General features: G+C 40.7%; 1 protein-coding gene across 3 annotated transcripts in view; it reads left to right on the forward strand.

Moving 5' to 3' along the window:
• Window positions 1-20,442, forward strand: part of srpk2 (SRSF protein kinase 2) — a 74,366-nt gene that overhangs the window by 22,052 nt on the left and 31,872 nt on the right. The window contains exon 1 of one of the 3 annotated variants that reach the window (XM_039615907.1): window positions 4,847-5,545. The exons of the other annotated variants lie outside the window; for them this stretch is intronic. Within the exon in view, the coding sequence (XP_039471841.1) occupies window positions 5,508-5,545 (38 nt within the window). The 5' untranslated portion in view covers window positions 4,847-5,507. Of the gene's footprint in view, window positions 1-4,846; window positions 5,546-20,442 lie in introns of those variants that run through there. 3 annotated transcript variants of the gene reach the window in all.

Below are 20,442 nucleotides of genomic sequence, written 5' to 3' on the forward strand. Positions count from 1 at the left end.
GTAAAACAAGATTATTTTGAAACTGCATATCCATATTATCTACACATAACAAAAGTTATAGAAATCTATTTATGTTGCGTGTGTCTGAAAGAAAAAAAGATGAGACATTAGCCGATATATGAGATTTTCACTGACCAAATATCGGCGTTGGTATAGCTCTTAAACACTGTATCAGTCAGGCTTCAATTTAAATAACAAAGAGCAATCGCCTGTATTAATAGGTCAACTTGTGCTCTGCTTTTCTGAGTGAGCTGGACTCTCATTTGTGAAAATAGTCTTTACTGTATAACAGTTTGTGATTACCACGCTAGACGTCATTTTCCTTCCAATATTTCTTTCACCTGACTTGCTTATTTAAGTGTCTTAAAGTTCATTTAAACAATAAGCAGAGTTCTGCATTGTTAATTTACAGCTTTTTTAAATGATCACATAAGTCTAAGGTTATTCAGATGATATGAATTCGTATCACTTGGTTTGATGTTTGTCTTGGAGTCATTTATGTCCTACACTGCTTATTTAAAAATAAAAAAGGTGATTCAACCCAGTATCTCAGGGTTGTTTGAGCTAGAGTTACCTTTGATGTCATTGTAGGTCTGCAGATATGAGTCATTTTCTGTTACCAAAAAAAAAAAGCTATGGAAGGAAAAAAAAAGAGAGAAACTTTACAGCGTGTGTGTTACACCCATCAGTGTAAATCACTTGTGATCTAGTTCTTTAGGCAGCAGGAAATGTGCAGCGCAACACTCCTGTATTTATTTTTGACACGTTTTGCAGTTTGAATTGCAGAGTCTGATCCATATGCAGTCTGCACAACTGCAGGTCGGAGGCTCCAACTCGTCTAAACCATAAACTGCATATAAAAAATTCGACATAGCCATTGTGACGTCACCCATTGGCTTTGGGCAAAGCTTGAAGCCACAGTGTTAGCATTTCAGCCTCCATGGTTTTAGTTTTTCGGAAGCAGGAGTTACTATATTTGGACAAGAGGACAAGTTTTCAGCAAACACTGGGGTTACAGAACTGCAGCTACAGAGTTACACGCAGCTCTTATGCTGTGTCTCCGGCAAAAGAAAAACAAATGAATCCAAATATGGAAGTGATGGAAGTTTAACATTTGAATCTTTATTTATTCATTCATTACTACAAGTTATACAATTGAAGAATGAAAGGGTAAATATGTGTCGTGACACCAAACTGAGCTGAGATAGGCTTACTGTTTCTTTCAAGCTATTGAGCTCTACTTTGAGCTCTAGCTATGTTATACAGCTCAGTAAAATTAGCTACTTTGTATTTTATTCATTTGCACAAACACAATATTCAAAGTAATCTGCATAGCTCTGTTTCAAAGTAGAACTACCTTGTTATTGTTCTGTGTTGTTGGTAATAAAAATAAATCAATTTTTTGTGCACAGTTTTTGATTTAGTTCTGAAAATTTCAGATATGCAACAAAACACAATACATTATACTACGAATAAGCTTATGCTGAGTTGCTATATGTGGAAAAAGAATATTTTACCATTTACATTTTTTTTTAAATCAAACTGTTTTTTAAATATGTGGGTACTGGCTTTCTTTTGGAGTCAGCCTCAGGTGGTCATTAGAGGAACTGCAGTTTTTGGCACTTGGACGTTTTCTTTAGAGTTTGCAAGCTGGTCTAAACATCCATACTGTCACACTCATGGACAGGTTGTTTTGTGTGTGTGTGTGATTGTGTGTGTGATTCCACTTGGGGGCGGTGTTTCTGCACACACAAACAAGCCTGCTGACACAAAAAGCACAGTCACTGTTAAAGTAACAGCATATCACTCGCCTGCATTAGCATGCACACACATACCCCCACCATACATGTATGGTGCACATTGTGTATGAATATGCTTATTGTGTATATGATTGCTCTGACTTCCGTCTGTATTCCTCTGTTTTAGCATACTGTACGCCCAGAAGCAATTTGCAAAAAGACCAGTGTGTGTCTACGTCTGAGTGTGTGTTGCCTATATAAACCCCTTCTCTCTCCCCAGCATCCACCAAGCAGTGAGTAGAAGTAGGCCGCTTAAAGATAGCTCCCAGCAACCTCAATACCAGCTCCTAAAATATATCTACTCATGAGAGTCATCATCTCCCTCCCTCTCCCTCTTTCTTATTCTTCTTTTGCTCCTTCTTCTTTTGAAAATAGAACGAGAATCAGACTTTAAGTGTGCAAATTGATGCCCTGAGTGAAATACTTCCTGAGGTGTGTGTGTGTGTGTACTCAGGTGTTATGTGTGATTTACTTGAATAAGGTATACATGCCTTACATAAGAGTTATTCCAATGAAGAGGTGACATCAGGATTGTACCAATGGACCCATCAAATTTAGGAGGATTTAGAAGTGATGGCACCCATGAATTTCTCTGTGGTCTGACCCACTGTGGAAATGTGTACAGCTCAGAAAGACATGTATGAAAGGAAAATAACCACATGATACAAAATAAGGACTGTTTATTACTTAGTCATTAAAGGATTGGTGTGGTCTGGTCACTAAAGAGTCCCACAGCTCATATATAACATTTAAAATGTAGGTACTAACAGATCATTAATTTAGATTGTTGTATGTATCCCTTAAAAGTTATAAAAAATACAAGTCACTATATTGCCATCTCCAATTTGCCTGTTTTTTATGATCAGCCTGTAACTTCAAAGCTATGCACCTGAAAGCCAAACAAGAAAAGGACAACTGCTACTGTCACTGAAGTTTTTTTACATTTGTAATGTTTTTCTTTGTTTTTTAAATATTTACCTAGAATCATTTAGGATGCTGTATTTTATACTCAAAGCTTTACCATCAGGTCTATAATAAGAATTATGGGAAAACTGAAAAATTCATCTTCAAATCTACATATTTGAAGCTGAGCCTTTGCTTATAAAGTTTTTGCCTATAAGATTTTCCAGATTGACTGTGACATAAGCCAATATTTATTGGCATTAATAAATATTTTAGCCGTACAATAGTTGGATATGATTACCCTTTCATTCGCTCTGATATTGTGATCCCTGCTTAAATCTTTTGCTTTGGTTTCCTCTCACAGTCATTCCTTTGCATAACCCAACAATAGTGGGCAGAGTGGGTAAATATGTGCACTGTATGTAAACCTATTTGTCGTACTGTGTTTTTTTCCCCCCTCTCTTACACCGTTGTTGTGCTGTGGGTATTGGCTACCCTCCCCCACCTCCTGTGACCATAAAAAAAAATTTAAAAATGGTTATTGAAAAGAAATGAATAAAAAGTTGAGTGCGCTCTCTCATATCGGCTCAATATTCTTCCTGCTGTCTGGATGCACTGAGTCTGAGAGTGTTCTTTACCCCCCATTGGCCCACATCCACAGAGAATGAGGACAATAGTTTGGCTTTGAGACATGTGTGCCTAATGTAGTCCTTTTATGTGGGAAAGTGGAACTGTATGGAGAGAGAAAGAGGATCATTGTGTTCCTGTTTTTCTTTCTGCCTCTTTTCCTCATACATCTGATGGCTCTCAGATGTTTCTGCAGCTTACTATGAAAACACATTTATTGCAGCATCTATAAAATCAGTCATTGTTATCTGCTTTTAGGACTAGATCATTTTGTTGTAACGATGTTTGTGGAATGGTGCTGTGATGGCACGATCATGTTTTGTTGTTATTCATCATTTAGTAGATGTTTTGTTTTGTTCACTCCAAATTAAGCTTTTGGTAAAATCACCCCTGTTAGTGTCTAAAAACAAAGTGATGACCAAAGCGATTCCAGTTCACTTTCAGCCGGGGCTGAAGGTACATACTAAAGTTCAGAGAAATCAGCTGTCAGTTTTCAGAGCAGTTCCTCCTGTGGGAACCCTGAATATAGATAATTTTATGGCCATCTATCCAATAATTGTAGTTTGGATAATTTGGTCTGAACAAAACTGGTGACTTCCAACCAGCTGCTACCCATAGAGCCATACATCTAGTAACTAGATGTGGTTGTGCAGTAGCTAGATGGAATTGCCATACAAAAGAAGTTATGACATCAGCCTGGTGCAGAGTTAATTAAATTCTATAACGTCAAAGTAGCCATGCTTACTAATTTGCAACATTCCCTGCGATGACCTAAAAAACACTGAGATATTAAAGGTGCGCAACCGTGTTATGAACAACACATTGCAGCTGTGTAATCCATCAGGATCTCTCTTCATTTTAAACACTTTATGGAAGTCCTATAAGCCCAAACAAGTCCGTGTTGTTTCATACAGACAGTGTAAACTGCAAGCAGTTTTATGATTAATGACTAATCAGCCAAATAAGCCCCAGAATGTCCCTTCAAGCCTGCATACACTCGTGCACGCATATCTCCACACACCCACACAGCAATATTGAGGTCAGATTGGGAGATAGACACAGACCCCCCATCATGGCGCACCCTCTGGCTACCTCTCTGTGAGCTGTTCACTCATGTAGAAGCAGACCCATCTGCCCCAAGAGATGGCGAGACAGAGGGCAGAAAAGTACGAGACGCACGTTTACGAGCAAGAAAAAAAGACAGAGGTGGAAATCAGGTTTAGAGAAATTGAGAAAAGATGCCAGATTTTGTGTGTGTGTGTGTGTGTGGGGGCAGATCTGTGCTGTGTTGCCCTGAGATACAGGATGTCGTAATAAGGCAATTGAGAGAGAAAGAGAGAGAGAGAGAGGAAGACTGTGAGAGCGATAGAGAGAGGGGCTGGACTATGTAATAGAGGAAAACGGGGGAGGAGGGTATGCCTCAAGGAGAAATGCATTCATTTTTCTGTCGGTGTGACAAGCCAACTCCCCCTCTGCCTGCGCAGAAAGTGGAATGCTCCGCCTTGCTCTGGGCTCTGTTGTTGTGCAGAGCTGCAGAAGGCCTGACAGAGCCAGCTAGACAGAGAGGAAAGGGTGAAATGCATCGACAGAGACAGACACTCTGTGGATCGAGAGCCTGTGAATAGATTTCATCACCCGGTTCAACCAGCGACACCAGAGAAGAAGGAAACAAAGAAAAGAGGGAGACAAGAAAAAAGGCGCTTCAGTGAAAGAAGGGAAAGTGAGAGAGAGAGAGGCAAGGTGAAGGAGGAGAAGGAAGGAAGGAAAGGGAGGGAGGAAGGAGGCTCAGACATGAGGAGGGGCGCCTGACTGACATTGCTGCTCTCTCTATCAACTCACACACACACACAGGGACATAGGCAGACACACACAGACTGCACAGTAGCTGCTCTTTTATCACCCTCTGTGGAGCCTCGTCCCCCATCCTTTCTTCTCTTTAGAGTGAGAGGACATAAGACAGAGAGGAAGGAAGAGCAGGAAGAGGAGGAGGAGGAAAAAGACGTGAAGGAGGAGAAGGAGGGGAGGCAGTAACCCTCTCCTCTCCTTTACTCAGACACACAACCGGGGGTGATAGAGAAGAGCAAAAAAACAAGAGGTGTGGGGGAAAAAGGAGCTTTCTGTTCCATTTCGCCGTCTCCTGTGGTCCCTCGGCCAGAGAGCGGCTAACAGGCACCGCTCATGTCCGTGAACTCGGAGAAATCCTCGTCCCCTGAAAGGTAACACCTCATCTTCCTTCTTCCCTCTCTCATTATCGTTCTCATTTTGCCTCGATATGTTACTTTGCATGTCATTTTATTTCTTCCCACGAGCCTCTTCCACCGCCACCATCCCCCTCAGCACCTCCATGTTTTGTCTCCTCTCTGTTTCTCTTTCTGTTTCTGTCTCCGTTCCTTCAGCCTTGGTTCTTTCTATTGTTTGGGTCACACAGCAGTTACTGTAGCAGGGCAAAAAACGCAGCGGTTTATTGTTGCATGGTGCTGTAACATTTCAACGCAGCGTCCTTTTCTGCATGCACATATGAGCATGTACAGTACATAACACATCTCGCTCGCACACACACTGTTCTACACAGATGCATGAGCTCACACTGCCTTCCGAGGCCGTAACATTTCCTATAAGCACAGTAACAACAATACATGCACATACGAACACACACACACACACTCAGTCTCTTTGTGGTGCTTGAGCTCAGAGCTTACACAGCAAGAGTGTCAACACACGTCAACATCAGCATGGCCAGCAGCAGCAGCAGCAATGCATCTCAGCAGCAGTGCGAGACAACAGATAACCACATGACGCACCTTAGTGCATAATATTCCCGATCGATTGCTCATTCGGACACAACACAACCTCTTTGCAAAACACACTCACACCCAGGCAGCTTAATCATAATCTGATAAACTGCAAATTCATTGTAAATATACATACCAAAACACCAAACACTCAGTAATGATGAGTGTTAATAGCAAGGTCACCAGGCATTATCAGTGACATGGTACGCCGTGGCTAATTGACTACACAGACACGCTCGCACACCGTACATTTTTCTAATTGGCAGGACAGGACACACTACACTGAATGACAGCTACATGCATCAGGGCTAAGCATTCCTTATCTCACCCTCGTTCAGTCAAGATTGTGCCCTCTTTAATAATTTGTACCTATTACCTATTTAGGGCTATTTAGGTAATCCCAGTTTCTAAAGTCAGTCTTGATTGTGTAGTTCTGGAAGTAAAGATGAGAGAAATGTTTGGGAGCAAAAGCTGGTAGTTTCCAAGCAGTCAATCTAAAAGCGAACCTTTGCAAAAGCTTTTTTTTCTTTTCCCTTTTTAACTGAATGCATGAGAACCCATTTCCATTCAGATCTAATCGGAAGAAGCCCGCATTCCCATTTTGACTGTGCAGAAAAGAGCGGAAAGAGCTCGATTTGACGGTTGCTGGGGGGCAGGAGCAGGCAGACTGGATGACTCAGGTAGCTAGTGATGCCGTGCCAAGTACGATCAGGCAGAGCCACTGCCATCCACACAACTTGGTGCCAGGTCCCAGACTGGCACACTTAAAACATATGGTGCAGTCGGCACATAGATGGGCTAAAGTAAATGGGCAGTAACAATATCAGGCAGTATTACATGGGCAGTTGGGCACAGAGGAGAGTGGCTTTATACTGGTCTCACAAAGTAAATTGATAAATGACATCAGATACACACACACATACTATAGACTGGTGATAAAAGTGAATATGTGCGTGTAAACCGTCATCTTTATAGGATCTAAACTAACAAATTCTGCTTCCTGACCTTGGATCCTCTAAATGTACAGTATCACAGCTTTCATTACTCTATCGAGTTTTTATTTTCCTACCTCCATTGTTTGGGTCACAGCAGTCTCTCTGTAATCAAGAATAATGCAGCAGTCTCTTGTTCCACGGCAGGTAACGCCAAAGAGTTGCACTCATGCACGCACTGCTGCCTCTTTTAACTCCTGCAAGCGTCTCCTATGACCAGAGCCATAGTTCTGTAGAGGTCAGGATTTTTTTCTGCATATAAACAAGAAAATTGACATCCAAAGAGGTTTTTCTTGCTTTCCCCAACAGAAATGAGCAGGATTGTTATAAAGATATATTTTAATAACTTTTCTTTTAAAGTAGGGTTTTATTTAATCACATGCGAAATATAGTTTTCTTTGTCAGATGGGCAAAAACCAAGTGTTTTCAGTCAGCGATTGATTACATGGAGCTGCAGTGACAATCATTTCACACTCATAGCTGTGAAGTTTTGCTGCTTTTCTGAGTTTTCTCTCTGAATATGAAAAGCTTTGATTATTGGACTCTTAGCTGACATGCAGTAATGACTGAAATTAGTATATTGGTTATTATCTAACCACATATGTGAATATGAACTGGCATGGAAGTTTGACTTATTTTGCACTTTATTAGGGGCTTGTATTTTAAGGTCAAGTGAACTTCAGAATCTATGTTTAGCTTTTTTTTTGTGAGACAAATCAGCTCAGTTTCTCTGACTATAACACCATCTGTGCCCCAGATGCCATGAAACCATACACACATGCATGCACACACTGTTGTGGGGTGCTTTTTATTTGGGATGTGCAGTGATATGTTTGTCACCACAAGTGGATTTGATGTGTGTTAAGCTAAACGGATGGACTCGTCTGGCCCGAAAAGAGCAAGAAGCAGTGCAGTGACAAATTTCTCCTGGAGACGCTGCACTAGGAAGACGATCCTTGTTGTGTAACTTAGCACTTGAGGCATAGTGGAGATGGATGGAGGACGTGAAGTGTGTGTATTTGTGTGCATGTGTGTGCCAGTTTGAGGATATTTAAGTGTTTTGACGTCCTTATTGCGTGTGAGCAGCTTAAAGCAACTTTGTGAAGGGTGATGGCACGTCATTTTAGGTCATAATAACGGATGCTGCTGGGTTAAGGGCTTACATCCTTAGAAGACTTTCTTGGGATTAAACACAAGTTGAATAAATAAACAGCCAAAGGTCAAGAGTTTAAAGGCTTTCAAAGGCTGGCTTGAGGTTCATGTAATTTTCGTAGCTGTTGAGAGGAACAGCTACTGAAACGTTAAACTCTTCGTGCGATTGCCTTGTCTTCATTCTCGACAACGACGCTCAGTTGTGCTGTTGTAAATGCCACATACCTGCTTCAAAAGCATGATGTGCTCCTTAGACGACACCCAATTAGAATGCGATTGTGTAGCTGTGTTTTTTGTTAGTGGGCGTCCACACAATGCAAGTATATTTTCTTTTTTATCTGCTTGTCACAGGTGCAAACACAGCTTACTGGTTATGCTGGTTACAGCTAGATGGTCTGAGCAGCCTCCTTCCTGCTTTCCTTCAGACTGCCTGAGTTAGAAGAATAGGTCAGAAAGAGCTGCCGAGGATGCAGCGTTGGAATGCATCCAACCGGTCAGGAAGCCGGGCCCATGCAGCAGACAGGCATCACATTCAGCAGCTATCGCATTCTCGCAGAGTACGCAGCTTTGGCTGGCCTACATGGCCTCCACCATCTTCTCTGGTCCGACCCAGAAACGGGGCGCACGAGCACACGTGCAGGCATACCAATGGCGCAACATGACAATAGCTAATGAAGCGTGGCAGTGAGCTAGCTCGTAAACTAGCCCCCTGCCCTGCCTGTCTGGCCTCCATTACCACCTGCCCCTCGCTCATGGCTGAAAAGAAACAGAAGATTACATTTTACTTTCTCTCTTTCCCCCTCTTTATTTTTACTTTTTCCTGCCTTCAGTGTGAGACAGATGGAAGAGGAGGAGGAGGAATCGCATGCATGCAATCTCTCCTGTCCCTCTGAGGGCTTTTGGTGATGTTGCAAATGTAAATAAAAGTGTCTGCTACATGCACACCCACAGAAACTACCATGAAGTTTTCAGGCCTTGCAAACTAGTCTAACCTGACTGCATAGTCAAAGCTCTGTCACTGCAGAATAACTCTGGGAATTTCCACCTCGTGTACTGAAGTCCTATGTGGTTAATCAGCAATAGGAATCACTGAGTCAAACATGCAGCAGAAAGGAATAAGACACCTCACAAGTAGTAAGTCGATCGCCGTGGAGATACCTCCCCCTAAGTGAGTGGTCATGTGATCTGGACTTGGGCATCTGATCTGGTGAGAGATCCTCAGTAGGATTTGCAGTGTAGGTTCAAAGGTCATGTAGCGGTATCAGTAGACACATGAGAATAGATGAAACATCCTTGCATGATAGGATGATGCTGTCAGTGCTCTTGGATCAAAGTGAAATTACTTTTGATTACTTTTTTAATTACTATTGATTATTAATTAAGACCTTGTATATGGAAATTTAAGAGAGAATACATGAAAAAAATACATGTTTACTCTTAAAACACACACCTACAGTTCTGGAAAAGCTTTTATGAGCTTACGCTTTTCCCAAGCACAAAGGCTTCCGTGTTTGTTTATCTTCACTTCGAACAAAAGCACATTTTCTTTTTCCACTAGTTTTGGCAAATTGCTCAAAAAAAATTACCACCGAAACTGTTTTTGTTCTGCTTTAAAGAAAGTGGGATCGTTTTCCCTTAAATCCACATGACAACCAGCAGAAATGCATTTTAACTGGTTTGACTTCCTTTTGCTCTTGTGTGTGTGTGTGTGTGTGTGTGTGTGTGTGTGTGTGTGTGTGTGTGTGTGTGTGTGTGTGTGTGTTTCAGTGTCCAGACCCTAGTCCCTGTTGACTCAGTATGTTTACACACACAACATTCCAGTCTTCCCTGCAGGCCTTTAATTGGTCCTTTCAAATCACCCACTCTTTCCACTTTCTATTTTTTCTAAGCCTTATTTTTTCCCTTCTCCTATTCAATCTCTCATCCTTTCTATTCCTCTATTTTTTGCTCTATACCTCCCTCTGCCATCTGTTAGGTTGATTCTGGCCTTTTTTTTGTTTTCCTGCTGGAACCTGATGTTGCGCAGCACCTATTGTATATTTCATAACTCTGTCAGGTTCATAACTCTATCCTGCAAACTTGAAACTGTAACTAACAGACACAGTTGCAATAAAATGCTACTTATACATTTTCATCTGCTTTGTTTCTTTAACTCCACGCTTTTTTTAATTGGGAGAGAAAATAAATATTGCTTTGGTCTTTCCTGTAATTGTAAAATGATATTTTTGAAATGCTAATATATTGTTTACTGCAACCTGCTCTCCTTTAATTCTAACAAGCAGCACTAACAATGCCGATTCACTGTAGTTCCATAATGATACAGGTCCCTGCTGAAGGAGAAACAGAAAAAGACGAGGGAGAACATTTTTCTTTACATCCCCTGTCTTACTGTAAAACGTCTCAAGCTGCAGTGCAGATAGTTAGCATGCAGCTACAGGGCCTTTCCCTCTCATTAGTTCACAGCTATCTGCCATCAGCATATTAGTCTTCCTGGAGTCGATTTTACTGCTACGACACTGTAAGTTATACTCAGCAGAAATGGGTGAAATGGAGAAAGAGTGAGAGAAGGGGGGAGATGGAGGAGAGAGTAGGGAAAAGTTTGAGATTCTTGGAGGGTTGGGGGGGTTGGCGAGCGGAGAGACGTGGTACGACGATAGCCCTGGGAGAGAGATGATCCCGCAGAGGAATTATAAAGATGATAAAGCCAGAGTGAGAACTCTGGAGAAAGAGACCAGGATAGAGACAGAGAGCGAAAAAACAGGACGGCAGAATCCTCAGGAGAGAGGCCACGGATAGATAAAGATGATTGGGGAAGGGGGGGGAGGGGAGGATGTGAGGCGAGGAGAGATGGAGGGAGAAGATAGATGGCTCTCTGCAGACTTGCGCAGTGTGCTGGGTAATGCTAGGTCACCGGAGGACTAATCTCCGCTGATGCTGCAGCGCTGAAGCAGTGGAATGATAATAGCCTGTTTGTGCTCTGTGTGTTTGTTTGTGCGGCTTACCATATGCATGCGTGTGAAAAGATAGCGGGCTTGCTTTTGAAGGTACCACTTTTTTTTTTTTTTGGTCCCTTGATAGAGTCACACAAACACACAAACCTGTATTCACGCACTTCACCCAATCCTCAACGCTGCCCCGTGGGATTGAGTCACGCGTCGGCTGCATAACTGTGAACAATATTCATCTGTTGTGTCTGAGAACACTGTTCAGCTGTTGTGTCTCTTCCTGACCTGCAGCACGTGTTTGAATTTTTTATTTTTTTCCTACATCAGCACTGAGTTGTGGGGTGTTATTCAGCTCTGAACCATGTACAAAGATTCCATATAATCCTGCATTTCATATCAGTGATACTGTACTGATGTAACAACAAGTATCACCACAACAACTGCAGTAGGGCTGGGGTTTGATAATACTTTTATCTAAGCCAACAGTATCAAGCTCACCCATAAAATCATAATAAATAAATTTGAATGTGACGTGCACAAGTGGAGCCTGGAAAGTTCACAAGATGTCCTCCACCTGTAAAAAAACACATGATTGCTTTATGTGTAGATAGTGCTCAACTTGAACCGAGAGGATGCAGATAGCATAATCAAGTTATCATAATTGGACTCAGATGTGCGCAATATTGTATTGATATAAAAAAGGTTAATAGCTGACCTTTCAGCAGTGAAAAGATCTTTGTGATATTTTATTGAGTTTTTGTGTGTTGCTGCAAGTTCCGCCGATCAGGCGTGACATTACGACCGCTGACAGGCGAAGTGAATAACATTGATTATCTCTTCATTGTGGAACGTGTTAGTGGGGGGGATATGTTAGGGAGCAAGTGAACATTTTGTCCTCAAAGTTGACGTGTTAGAAGCAGGAAAAAAGGGCAAGTGTAAGGACTTAAGGGAGTTTGAGAAGGGCTAAATCGTGATGGCTGGATGGCTGGGTCAGAGCATCTCCAAAACTGCAGTTCTTGTGGGGTGTTCCGGTCTGCAGCGGTCCGTATCTATTAAATGTGGTCCATGGAAGGATTAGTGGTGAACCAGCGACAGGATCTTGAAAGCCAAGGGTCATTGTGGGGAGGGTCGGGTACTCCGTCTGGTGCCATTCAACAGATGAGCTACTTCTCAAATTGTTAAAAAAGTTGGTGCTGGGTGTGATAGAAAGGTTTCCAAATACACAGCAAAAAGGAGGACTAACAAAATATTAGGCAGATGGTCATAATGCTGTGTCTGATCGGTGTATAAAGCTCACATCAGAAATAGTATGGTACAAAAATGTGAGAAGTAAACAGAGACTTAAGGGGTCTGAGCTAATGACAAATTATTAAAGGCTTTTGCTGTAGCCAGCAGATATCCTAGTCTTCAGGTTCCATCCACAGGTCAGTAGTTGTGAATGCACGTTTTCTAAAAAAGAAAAAGAAAAAGGGGGGAAACTGTTAAATAAACTAAATTTATGAGTATAGATTGGTCATTAGAAGTTCCATTGCCAGTAGACTACAAACTTAAGCCAGAGAGCTTCTTCTACTGAAAATGATGTTGTTGGGGGTTTTTTTCTGAATAAAATCAGCTGAAACTCACTCTGGACAGGTTTTCTCCCCTTGTTTTTTGACTCGCAAACTTTGGCAGAGTCCAGTGAGAAACTTGGAAATAACGTTAAGTTTCAGAGTACCAGTCAAATATAATGTTATTGTTTTTATAGGAATTTAAGGATTAAGTAGCAGCCAGGAGCTGGTAATCAGATGTCACTTGATTAACAATCTGCATAAAAGCAGAAGTGGACAGACAAGGACAGAGTGCAGATATTTGAACATAATGCACAGCGCCAGGAAAAACAAATGCAGCATATCTTCACAAGCACCTCGTACCAGCTGTCAAGCACGGTGGTAGAGGGCTGATGATCTAGGGTTGTTTTGCAGCAACAGGACCTGGGCACCTTGAATTCACGGAGTCGACTATCAACTATTCTGCATATCAAAGTGTTCTGCAGTAAAAATCTAAAGGCGTCTGTCTATCCAACAGCTAAAGTTTGGCATTAAGCGGTTAATGCAACGGGACAATGACCCTGATGGCCTGAACCTAAGAGAGGACTGAGTGCTGAACATAAGTGAACACCTGCAAAGCTCAATGAACTGAAGCAACATTGTAGAGCAGAACAAAATTCCTCCACAATGATGTGAGAGACTGATAAAGTCATACAGAAGACAAATCAGGTTAGTTTGGCTATAATTGGCTCCATGAGCTACTGAATCATTGGGTGTACTTTTTCACAGGACTGCGTAGCGTCTTGTGGAAACTTTTTTTTTTCATATGATTGTATGTGACTGTAAACTACCTGCCCCACCTTTAACTGAAAGCTGCAAGGAAAACTTAATGAACTGGATGTTATTCTGAGTGGGTGTCAGATCCAGAATAGATCCAGGTCTTGCAATCCAGTCCTGTTGGTTTTGTGTCTTCCTGTTGGTGCTGGCACACTCTGCTAGAACCAGGTGTGGTAAACTTGGCATGTGGTTGTTATGAATATTCTTTCTAATTATCTGGAAAGGAAATGCAACACTCCCCATAATAACAAGGTAATACTCTGTTTTATATAAGAAGAAAATTACTAAACTAATAACCTGATGATAATCAGTGTTTTCTTTGTTTTTTTTAGAAACCTCCTGTTATCCTAGTCATGTGATAATTGCATATCTGTACATATTAAACTGCTTATTTTAGTTGTGTAATCAGTTCTAAATTTAGTTTGTTTACATGGATAGCCAATCTGGCCAAGGGGCAGTCCACACGGATCATTATTTTTAATTAAAAAGTGAAAGCAGGGTTGGGTTGTGAAACCGTTGTCGCCAGATACACCGGTATACTAATAGACAGACATTCAACTCATGTTATTACTATGTAATTACTATTACTATGTGGTATCTTAATTGATATTACAGTGTATTTTCATTTGTTTGTAATAGTCAAGAGGATGAATATATGGTAATGGGTCATCGGTGTTGCAGCTGTACATAATAGATGTAGCTTGAGTCTGTGTTATGGTATGTTTTTGCTTCAGTGGCTATGTGCTCACATACTCCCTAACCAGATGAACACTGAGATGGCATCTTAGCAGGTGGGTGTCACAACCCCATGTGACTTGTGCTGGAATTCAAGGCTTGGTTCGTCTTGTCCATCTACTGCTGTTTCTGTGAGTCTGCAGCTGAAGGCTGGAGCTGTTTTCTCTGTTCAGCCATTTGTCCATCTCTCAAACTTGTCCTATGGAGTTTAGCTCATGTCCTGCCACTAGGAAGAGATGGGGTCTGGCTCTTTGTGCGCTCCGGCTGCGCCACAGAGCCCTCCGAGACAGGTAGAAGGAGAATAAAAATGGTGTGTCTAATGGATGCTAGATTGACAGAACTAATGGGCTAAATTCTGGGGTTTAGTTTGTATGGCTAAGTTTCCAGAATAATGTCTTTTTTTAATATTTTATTTAAAAAAAAAACATGTCAAGTGGAAAAGAATGAGTAATAGGAAGTGATAAAGGCCAGCTGGATTGACAGAATTATTTGGCTGAATAATGGTTTGTATCTTTGCACGGGCTCCGTGTTGAGTGAGTGTTTTTTCACACGCAGAAATGGGAATATGACTGACAAGGAGAGATCAGAAGCTTTGCTTTGGTCCCAGAATAACAATAAGACAAAAATTCAATGCAGAGACACCAAATCATTCATGTGCGACTGTCAGGATTTGCATCGACGCATTTATAAAGCCAGAACAGTAGGACTGATTAAAAATATTTAAATTCTTTTTCTTTAATAGCTGTAACAGTTGCCATAACCTAATCTACTAATCTAATAAATTAACTCAAATATAAGGATTTGGTTGGCTTTTCGTGCTTGATAAAATATCAAGTCTCTCTTTCTTTGTGCCAGATCAGTGTATTTAGGACAACAAATTGAGTCCATAAAGCCTTTGAGGTGTGCTTTGATTTTGTTGCACATTAAATAAACATTTTCTGCAGTGGGTTTCCTTCCAGAGCGATATAGAAATACTTAAAAAATTAATATCTCTTACAAAATGTGGAGGTTTGCTGCATTTTTTCCCAGCTTAGCTTTGTTTTTGGTTTTCATTTAGTGCAATCGTGTTTGTCTTTGCATTCATTAGGCTGATTTGAACTGTCATTTCATTAGTGGGGAACTGCAAGCAGGCTTGGATATGTCATACCAGAGAGAGCGAGGTGATCACTGCTATTTATGAGACATCCTTTTGATATTCATATGTGAATCTTATCACACCTCTGCTTTTCCAGTGTGCTATTGTATATTAATTAAGAAGCTGTGATTTGTGTTCTTTTTGGATATTATATGATTTAAAATAATATGAGGAATTCAAGACCAAGAAAACCATCTAACCACATTCAACCATAAAATGGGAACATATTACCTCTTGTGCCTTGTGTACTGTTACCTAGCTGAACATGGGGCCGTTTTTAACGAGTAAAGCTCCATATGAGTGATACGCAGGCTGTGGAGGGACAGTAAATATCTTTTTAAGTCATTATTAATTCATTATTTCTATTCTTTTGGAAAAAGCTGTAGGGTATTAAACCCAAAAACATGTCTTTTTTATCTTTGACACACTGACTTTTCAGAGAGAAAAAAGAGCAAATTCATCCTATGTAGCAGCACCTTGACATTAATAATGATCTGCTTCTTTTGACTGACAGAGCCATTTCATCTTTGCTAATATTATCAAACTTGCTATGCCTAAAAGGTTTGTCATTGTAGAGATGTGTAAACCAGCTGTGGTTCTTACTGGGAACAGTAGAGGTAAAGCTGATCAGGCATTTTTTTCTATTATATATTCTCTTAGGGTTTTAAAAAAACATCATGGCTCATGATGAACAACCTATTCTCCAATACCAACATATGTGTCATCTGTCAGTAGCATCAGCCAGCTAATATGTTAGTCTGGCTGGTGACGCAACCCACACATGCTGCCTCTGTGCCTGTGCTTTGTGCCTACAGTGCTGTAGTAGTGTTTTACATACATGCACATAGCTTCTTCTTCTTTCTTTTGATGCTATCACTTGCTGGGGGCGGATGTAACCTCCACAATAAGGGGCTTTGTGGCTGGCTGTCGTCACTGGAATGTTTAATACAGAACGCGGAGTGAGTGAATGCGCTATAGAGCGTTCAGCATGTGCTGCTGAATTGAAGCTACAGCAGATACCCAGAGGCTCTGTGTGCAAAACATGTGGCTGGATGTTTTCGAACTGAGCAGCAGACTAATAGTTTTCTGTTCAAACAAAATGTTGCAGAAAATATACATCTGATGCACAAAAAGACAAAATGTAAAAGAAATTTATGTTCTTAGGGAGTTGAACGTTTTGATCGTTGTGTTTAGGAAATATCAATAAAGCCGTGTCACTCTGCCGTCTGTGTAAACACGCATGTGTATGCCAACCCTCCAGCCACATAGCAGTGTTTCTGTTTTCAATGCAAATTTTATTCCAAGTCAAAGAATTTTCCGTGCAGCCACAGACACTGAAAGCTGCAAATGTGTTCTGGTGACCAAACATCACTGCACATGTGCACCGTACGGCATTTGCATTGATTCTGTTCGCTGGATTTTGTTGCCTTTCATCTTTGTGTGGGTCTGCATTTGTGCCTGTGTGTGTACTGTGTGTGCACGCTCTACGTCATGTATGTGCTCTAGCATTCAGCGGATGTAATGTGTGTGGTCGTGTATCCATCAGCTCCCTCTGGGGAATTTTACCAGCAGCTAGTTCAGTGAGTATAAATTGATGGGACTTGAACCCTGTGGCACAGGGGTTCAGTGTTTATTCATAGGCAGCTGTGGTGTTTTGATTAAATATGGACAGAAGAGCACAAAATAGCAATCCCATTAGAGGAGATGTTACCAAATTATGGCTTACATCTCAAGTGATGGCCACTTAGCTGATGCTTTTGCCCAGAATGACATAAAGTGAGCACGTAGCAGTGCATCTGTCTTTTTTAGTTTATGGAAAGCACACAGATTCTTTAAGATATTGTATGTTTTTCAAATTGCATCAGTGCTGACATCTTTACGAAGCCACTTTTATTGATCCATGTGAGGAAATTTTAAGTTGCACAAAAGCTCTGGGAATAATAGTTGGTGATACAAATCTTAAGTGGCATTAATATAAAATAGGCCAGATTTTCACAAGAAGCGCACAGAATAAAAAAAGCAGCATCAGGAGCATTACTGTAAATCTGCTTGATGCTTTTTTAAAATGCTTGCGAGCTGATGGGCTGCTTTCTGTCTGTTCTTTGTCTTGTTGATTCGTCATGTTAGCTCCTCCTGAAGAAGTTGCATAGTTTGGGCAGAAGCCACATGCACAGAAGGCACCTTAATAATACTGCACGGCTGGTGGTATGAAACAGGATCCTGCAAAGTTATAATGTGCTAGAGCTAGAGATTGTGATGTGGGGGCAGTGCAGCCAGTGACGTCAGGACTCATCCTGAAAATAGCGGTGAGATCTAAGTTCTGCACTCAGACAGATCCTCCGGAGGAGAGGAGAGAATGAGTCAGCGGTCTTGCCAACACGGGCTGAGAAGGAGCGAGTGAAAGATGAACAATGAATCAATCAGAGGTAGAGATGCCACCAATGGAATGCATAAGCAGAGCTGAAGGACACCTGCGGTCTCAAACCCACGCCTTATCGTTGAAAGTAGAGGACTGTGTTCTTGTTGCTAAGGAATATACCTGTTACCTTGGTGATAATGGGATATGTTTAAGGATGAGTCATCAAGTTTGCAGTCGAGAGTGGTCAGCTGTTCCGCGCGACTTCTCAGTGGTCAGAGACGTGTTAGCAATGATTGTGGTGGTCATTAATAATTGGTAGGGGGGATCCCAGGTTAGAAAGTCTCAAAAGACGTGCTGTTGAAATAATCAAACTGGCCAATCAAAAGGCAGCGAGCAGTGTGGAGGAAGGTGTAATGTATATTCTTTTGGCTGTGTCTACAACAGCGGTCCCCAACCTTTTCTGTGCCACGGAGCGGTTTATGTCCGACAATATTTTCATGGACCGGCCTTTAAGGTGTCGTGGATAAATACAACAAAATAAAACCAGTACTGGTACCCAAAAAAAGAAGATTTATTCATAACACATGGGAAAACACCCAGGGAAACCAAGTTGACAATAAAAACAATAAAAAAAATAATGCTAAAAACCCCGAAAACCATAAATTTCACACCCAAGCCTCAACTCTCGCGGCCCGGTACCGTGGCCCGCGGTTGGGGACCGCTGTATTAGAATTTTTAAAAAGAATAAAAAGATTATCTAAGTGACTAAAATGTATGACATTGACATAAAGAGGTGCACAACCCTTCACTCTTTTATTTTTAAATATCATATATTTTTCATTGTTGAATAAGTGCTCAGAATGATGATATCGCAGTGCAGAAATACTTTATCTGTTGTATTATTTAATTACAGTTTGTCAAGTAAAAAAAAATACCATGTATATTACTCTGAAATGCAATACGTGTGTATAAAGCACCTGTCAGGGGCTGGGTCTGTGACCCAGCATTTTCAGTTTATTTTGTATTTTGATTTCTTATTATATTGGAAATATGTTAAGTTTTTGTTATTATTAGTGAGGATTTAGTTGAGTTTCTTTCTAGCTTTTTGTTTCTTCTATAATTCCTGATTTATAAGTCCCAGGTCATGCTCACGTCCCATGTTCATGTTTTTTCCTTATAGCTTCTCGCGTGCTCCTGCCCTGAATCATTTTCATATCTTTTGTCACAGTTGTCATAGGTTAGTTTCATCCAGTTTAGGTTTGAGTTTAGTTTTCGTCCCTGTTCACTTTCCCTTGTTTTTTTGTAGTCATGTAATCAGCCTTAATAAAGGGCTTGCTTACAAACTATAACATAAATAAGTAAATGTACAATCCGTTAGGCAACAAAAACACCCAACGTGCAAGGGCTGGAATCCAGTGGAAACCAGTTAAGGTGTCTCTGTGAAAAGAAAAGCGAGAACAAATAAGTCCAAGACTGGGTAGGCAGAAACACTGACGTCATTTTCACACACATTGCTGAAAGTTGCCTCAAACCTTTCAAATGGGAGCACAATAAATACGAACTATCAGCTCAAATACCAAAGTGTACAGACTCTTGAGATGGATTCTCAAATATTTTCTCACAATCGCAGACACTGATTATATTCTAATGACTCACTGATCCAACTGATGACTCAGCAGACTGAAAGATGGTATCTGGTGTGTTATCAGGTCTAAAGCAGATAACTAAAGTTGAAGAGTTTTAGTAAGGAGCCTTTGTATGAAGCAGATTTAAAGCGCCAGGTTATTAACTGTTTTTTGTTTGATATTCCTCTTTTTGTTTCATTTAAATACATAAACATTCATTTAAATCCCATTGAGAGACATTTATTATACAAAAATGAGGGAAAAAAGAGAAAAAATATATATTTGTTTTCACTTTCATATCTTACACAGTTTGTTTAGCAAAGTCTTCAATTTTACTTTAGTTAAGTTAGTTACTTGTTACATTTTGCAAGTGTTATTTGTGTACGGATGAAGTTCTGGTTGATATTATTTGCATACTGAAGTTTAAAAAAAGGAAAGTGATGGGGTCATTAACTTCCCAGCAGCAACTTCAGATGATAAACTCTGTGATAAAAGTTTTCATACTGGCACATATTTGACAATTTATACACTGGTTACAACATGCAGTGCTCAAGAAAATTAGTGGAACTGTTGAGTCTAGACTTATATATCTTGTTAGCGGGTATACCTGAACTTATTTTTAAATATTCAAAATTAAACTTGATCAGGGCTGAAAGGAAGGGAGGTTGAGAAAATTCTTGTTTTCTGGCGTTTCCTGGGATTTACTGACCTTGAAAAAGAATACATTGCTCCCGTTATTTAAATCTTCAAATTTAAATTTCTAATGTAAAAGTTGATCGTCAGTGAGCTAATATTGAGCTAATGTGTCATGCTATCTCTGCTGTCTTTGGGCGAGGTTTTACCTTTCCTCTACTTATATTTTTGTAAATATGCTCAGACATGTTGGCAATTTGTGGTATGATGGGGAATTTACTGGCAGGAAAGCTGCTTCACAATTGGTAAAGAGTGTTTGGTGGAATCCCAGTTTGAGTCACCTACCTGTGGAGTTTTTTCAAATGGGAAAAAGGTGTAACAG

The sequence above is a fragment of the Oreochromis aureus genome, linkage group 7 (genome assembly GCF_013358895.1).
Source record: "Oreochromis aureus strain Israel breed Guangdong linkage group 7, ZZ_aureus, whole genome shotgun sequence".
In the NCBI taxonomy this organism is placed as follows: Eukaryota; Metazoa; Chordata; class Actinopteri; order Cichliformes; family Cichlidae; genus Oreochromis; species Oreochromis aureus.